At 40.9% G+C, this 5,997-nt stretch overlaps 1 protein-coding gene across 1 annotated transcript; it reads left to right on the forward strand.

Annotated features, from left to right (window-relative positions):
- Nucleotides 1-585: 585 nt before the first annotated feature.
- LOC133031293 (uncharacterized) lies at nucleotides 586-1,821 on the forward strand. Its single transcript, XM_061104772.1, has 2 exons — nucleotides 586-700; nucleotides 771-1,821. Exon 2 carries the CDS (start codon nucleotides 773-775, stop codon nucleotides 1,589-1,591), a length of 819 nt encoding a protein of 272 aa, XP_060960755.1. The 5' UTR covers nucleotides 586-700; nucleotides 771-772; the 3' UTR covers nucleotides 1,592-1,821.
- Nucleotides 1,822-5,997: the final 4,176 nt, after the last annotated feature.

The following is a 5,997-nucleotide window of genomic DNA, read 5'->3' on the forward strand; positions in this document are numbered from 1 at the left end:
TACAGAGGATGTGGTAGTCTCAATACCCATCCTTCGGTGTGGGGTATCGGTCCCCTTTCACCCCTTCATCGTAGCTATTCTCAGGCGATATGATGTATCGCCTTTTCAGCTAACTCCAAACAGCTACTGCACTGCCCTAGCCTTCTATGCGATGTATATGGAGTATGTCCATAGGGCTCCCTCAGTAGAAGAGTTCAGCTATTTCTACGACATAAAAAGCATAGGTCTTCATAATGGCTTCTACTGCTTTAGCAAATGGGCGACTTCTGAAATCAACGGAGTTGAAGGAATGGTGTCGAACATGGGGGATTGGAAATCGAAGTGGTTTTATGTCTTTAAAGTCCCTGGGATTAGGACTGACTTTAATCGCAGACCTAGTATGTCGCGTATTTTTTAACTTAGACATTTTCTGCATTATTTTTGAGATCTTTTGCTTACTCGCTCTTTGTTGTTATCGCAGATAGACCAGTTCGACCGACCCTTGACGCGACTAGCAGAGAGACAGCTGAAATCCTCGGGAGCCTTCCAGTACAAGATCGCGACTGGCGATTACTGTGTACAACTGCGAAGTTGCGAGAACATCAGCTGATTCCTGAGAACGCAAGTCTTCAAAGGGAGCCGGTGTACAAAGAACCATCCGAGAGGCAACAAGAGCGAATAGACAAACGCCTTTCTAAGCAAACTCCTCGACAAATTTCAGGTAATTCATCTCTTGTTATAAACTGATAGGTAGGGTTTGACTTATACTTATCTTTCATTTATCTTCGTAGATATGACTTTTCTGAAGTCTGCCCCTGTCCTGAAGATCAAACCGAAGGGTGGAACAACGACGACTTCGCCGGTTGTCGCCCAAAAGAGGAAGAGCGATGCGATGGCTACACTTGTCGCAGACTCTTCCAAGAAGCTGGCCAAGACCACACAGGACAAGGGGAAGAAAGTCGTAATTGATCCACCTGTTCGAGCTCGCGACTTCCTAGCCATGCAAGAGAAGTTCCTGGCTGAGATTCCTTATGAGGATCTTGTTACGCGCTCTGCCGAGCTGGCCGCGCAGTCGATGACTCTGTTCATAAAAGCTGCTGCTACTCCTTCGAAGGAAGCCGACTCGCTGAAGAGGCAAAATGCTCAGTTTCAGGAGAACATAAAAAAGCTGAAGCAAGAAGTGGCGAGGAGGGAGAAGGAGCTCGAGGAACTCAACAAGGCCAAGGAGAAGGAGCTCGAAGAACTTAGCAAGGCGAAGGAGCAGGCGGAGCTTGAGGTCAAGAAATTGCAGGCAACGATCATGGAGATGGCCCGCGATTTGGAGACTGAGAAAGAGAATGGGAAGAAGCAATATGATCAGGCAGTGTCTGATTATATCTATACCACTCTTTCCAAAGTTCCAGATTTTGACTTTTCTCTTCTCGGAACAGAAGCCGCTGAGATGGCTGAGGCTTTTCGTGCCATGTCGCCTACTCAGACCCAAGGTGGGGGAGGGAACCTTCTTGATGAGGTTGAGGGTGCACAAGCTGAAGAAGTCGAGAACGAGGTCATTAGCAAAGTCGCGGATGAGACTGCTCCGGATGAGACTACTCCTGCTGCTCCAGATGCTTAGTTATTATGTTGTTTTTTAATTCTCTTTTTTTTTTTATATATGCGGTACAAGGGTACTCGCGCTTTTGTACTTGGACAAATTTCTTTTTATTTTGGACAAATTTATATCCTCGCGGAGATAACTATCCTTTAACATTTACGCAGTACATGGGTACTCGCGTTTTATATATATATTTGCGACTTCAATTACAGCTTGGTGTAATAAGTAGGAATATTTACAAAGCTGATAAAACTTTTGAAAATTTAACAGGTTGAAAATTTAACAAGTAATTTCATTCATATAATCAATAGTACATTCGGGCATATATACCCCCCTATACTTAGGATTTTTCCCTTTTGAATGAAAAATATCTAAGTATAAGTACAAGAGTGAACATAATCGAATAATGCAAGTACTATTGATAATAAAATTTCAAGCTCTCGCTATTCCATGCTCGTGGAATCGCAGTTCCATCGAGTGTTGCGAGTCGATACGTTGCATCACCAATTTTGTCTGCGATGACGTATGGTCCTTCCCAATTATCCCCAAAGACCCCATGCGACGGGTTTTTGGTGTTTGGCATTACTCTTCTAAGGACCAAGTCTCCTGCTCGCAGGGCTTTTACTTTCACTTCGGAGTTAAAGTATCTTGCAGTTCGCTGTTGGTAAGCCGCATTTTTTAGGTGCGCTTTGTCACGCTATTCCTCCAAAAGATCAAGGCAGAATAGCTGATTCTCGTTGTTCTGCGAGATGTTGAAAATATCCCTTCGTAGGGAACCTGCCCCAACTTCAACTGGCAACATGGCCTCGCACCCGTAAGAAAGTGAGAAGGGTGTTTCGCCAGTTGTAGATCGAGGGGTCGTATTATAAGACCATAGGACTTGCGATAACTCGTCCGGCCAAGCTCCTTTGCGATCTTCTAGTTTCCCTTTTATGGTGTGTTTGATTATTTTATTAATGGCTTCAGTTTGTCCGTTACTCTGCGGGTAAGCAACTGCGGAAAAAGCCTTTTTAATCCCCAAATTGTCGCATAGCTGTCGCAACTCTTTACAGTCAAACTGTTTTCCATTGTCTAAAATGAGTTTATGCGGAATACCAAAACGACAAATGATGGAGGTATAGACAAACTCGCGCAATTTCGTTGCTGTGATGGTTGCGGGTGCTTTGGCTTCGGCCCACTTTGTGAAGTAATCAACTGCGACTACAGCATATTTGACTCTGCCTTTTCCTTTGGGTAACTCGCCGATTAAATCGATTCCCCATATTGCCAAGGGCCATGGACTTGTGACAGAATGGAGGTTACTCGGACGCTGGTGGGTGTAAGTGGCTATTCGCTGACATCTATCACACCTCTATGCAAACGCGAGAGCATCTTGTCGCAATGTTGGCCAGTAATACCCTTGCCGCATAATTTTTAAAGCAAGGGAATTACCTCCGGTATGATTGCCACAAATCCCCTCCTGTACTTCACGAAGTATGTAACCACAGTCCTCTCCACTAATACATTTGAGAAGCGGTTGACTAAAACTTCTGCGATACAACCTTTGGTCATATATTACATAACGGGCAGCTCGCTGTCGCAATTTTCTCGCCTCTACTTTATCATCGGGTAAGAGCCCCTTCTCAAGATATGTGAGGATAGGAGTCATCCAGGTAATCTCCTGAACATCATCTATCTCCATCATTGCTTCTCGATTTATGGTTGGGTGAGCCAGTACATCTACTGGAATCACATCGAGCAATTCGGCTTCTCTAGTTGAGGCCAAACGGGCCAATGCGTCTGCGTGGTCATTTTGAGCACGCGGTACTCGAGATACAACTACATTTTTGAACTTCTGCATTATTTCGCGAACGATGGCTAAGTATTTAACCAATCTTCAGCCTCTTGCTAGGTATTCTCCATTCACCTGGCATACCACGATTTGGGAGTCGCTAAAAGCCTGAAGATACTCGACTTTCATCTGAAGGGCAAGTTTCAATCCTGCGATTAAAGCCTCATACTCGGCTTCATTGTTAGACGCAGAAAATTCAAAACGTAAAGCAGCGTGTGTTGGAAGTTATTTTACCAGGATCTTAGATCTACTCACAAGTATGTTGATTTAGAAACCTAAATATGAACTTCTAAAACGATATGAAATTAAACACATAAGAGTATCAGAAATCTTACAGTGATTGCAGTGGAATATATATGTCTCCTCCCACTCAGATCTCTAACCCTTGATTCCTTTCTGTAGCCGAGTATAATCAAGATCTGAGCCCGAAAGTCCTTCTTTGTTGTCTCTGAATTCTACACATCCTTCCTCACTATGATTGGAGTATTACTTGATGTGTGTGGGCACTACTCTAGCACTCATATATTTCGAAACAGAGAAGGTATAGAGAGAGAGAGGGTGGCGGCTCAGAGAGAATTTTCTGAGAGAAAATTCTTTCAGAATAATGCTGAGAAAAGCGTTTTCAGTGATTATAAATTCTGAAGCCTTTGCCTTCTATTTATAGAAGACCACCAAGGGCTATGATTGACGTTTTGAACTGAGAAAATCAAGGGAAAAGGAAGGCAAAGGGGGCTGGCCTAGGCAATGTGGAAACAAGGCTTGCCTCTTTTCCAACTTTCCTTTTCCTACACTTGATAGTTTCCCTTTTTGTGAAAAATTGCCATTTCCACTGTTCAACCATATTTATGATAAATCTAATTACTTAATAATTAAAAATAATTATCAAATAATATATTATCATTTATTTTATTAATAATGAAAGTAATTAAAGTTTCCTAATTAATAAATATGCCCTTCAAAATCTCTATTTACTGTTTTGCCCTTAATGAGTGCCAAATTCTCAAACTGACAAGTTTATCTTGAGAATTTTTAATTGATTAATTAAAATTAATTAAATGAGTCTTACAAGTAATATCATCTCAACTAGTGAGGGGACTATGGGTCTATATATCTGAGCTTCCAATAAGCAGATCTAGAATTTACCACTTAAATTCACTTACATATTAATTCTTCGTTGAATCCACACATAGAACTCAGAATTGCACTCTCAGTATATAGAATGCTCTATATGTTCCACCATATAGACACATTATTAGTTATCCATTGTTATAATCCTAATGTGATCAATAATCCTCTATATGGATGATCTACACTGTAAAGGGACTTAGATTACCGTAACACCCTACAATGTATTTTATCCTTAAAACACTTAACCCTGTATAAATGATATTTCAACTAAGTGAAATGAGTACTCAATCATTTATCTCGTTTGGTTAAGCTCGAAGGAGATCACCCTTTGCTTACTATTCGCCAGATAGAAGCTATAGATTCCATATTTATGTTAGCGCTCCCACTCAATCGCACTACCGTGTTCCCAAAATGTATGTATTGCCCAGACTACAGTTTTAGGCTTAACTAACAAATCAAAGAACACGAATAACACTCTTGAAATTAAGCCTAACCATATCAGGATTTAGATCATGTGATCTAGGATCAACTTCTGATATTGAATTGAATAGATGTTTACGGTAAGTTTCAAAATCTAATTCAAAGTTCAATATCGGTCCATTCCAATGCATACTCCATGCATCCAACCTGAGCTTTACTTTAACCTATGTTCTGGAAAGAACATAACATTTCTCCAAATGTAAGTAAACTCAGTTGTAGATTGTCATATCAGTGAAACCCAGTGTTCTGATAAATCTAGGAATACTTTATTCACATAGTCATGTTTATTTTCCACTGTGTTGACAACACAATAAACATGTTCAAGTATGTGAAAGGGGTTTGGATGAATTTATAAATCAAATAGACAAGTAATTGATTAAGTGAACCAAAACATACACAAGTGAATGAAAAGTTACTTCTGTTACTTTATTGATATAGAATAATCTGGATTACATTGAAACAGAGTTTTATTTAGGGCATAAAACCCAACAAACTCCCACTTGCACTAATATAAAACAAATCAGTACATTTCAATTAATCCTAAATTCTGACGGTGCTTTTCGAATGAAGTTACTGCCAAGACTTTGGTGAATGGATCAGCCAAGTTATCCTGCGTATCCACTTTCTCCACTAGTACATCCCCTCTTGCCACATATTCTCTGATAATATGATATTTTCTTTCTATGTGCTTACTTCTCTTGTGGCTCCGAGGTTCCTTACTGTTGGCTATAGCTCCAGTGTTATCACAAAGCAGGACTAGAGGCCTTTCCATTCCAGGAACTACACCACGACTGGTGAAGAACTTCCTAAGCCAGACAACCTCTTTAGCTGCTTCAGCCGCAGCTATGTATTCTGCCTCCATGGTAGAATCTGAAATCGCAGTTTGTTTAGCACTTCTCCAAACTACTGGTCCACCTCCAAGAGTAAACACCATCCCAGATGTAGATTTCCTGTCTTCAAGACATCCCTGGAAATCTGAGTCTGTATA

Source organism: Cannabis sativa, chromosome 9 (assembly GCF_029168945.1).
Source record: "Cannabis sativa cultivar Pink pepper isolate KNU-18-1 chromosome 9, ASM2916894v1, whole genome shotgun sequence".
NCBI lineage: Eukaryota > Viridiplantae > Streptophyta > Magnoliopsida > Rosales > Cannabaceae > Cannabis > Cannabis sativa.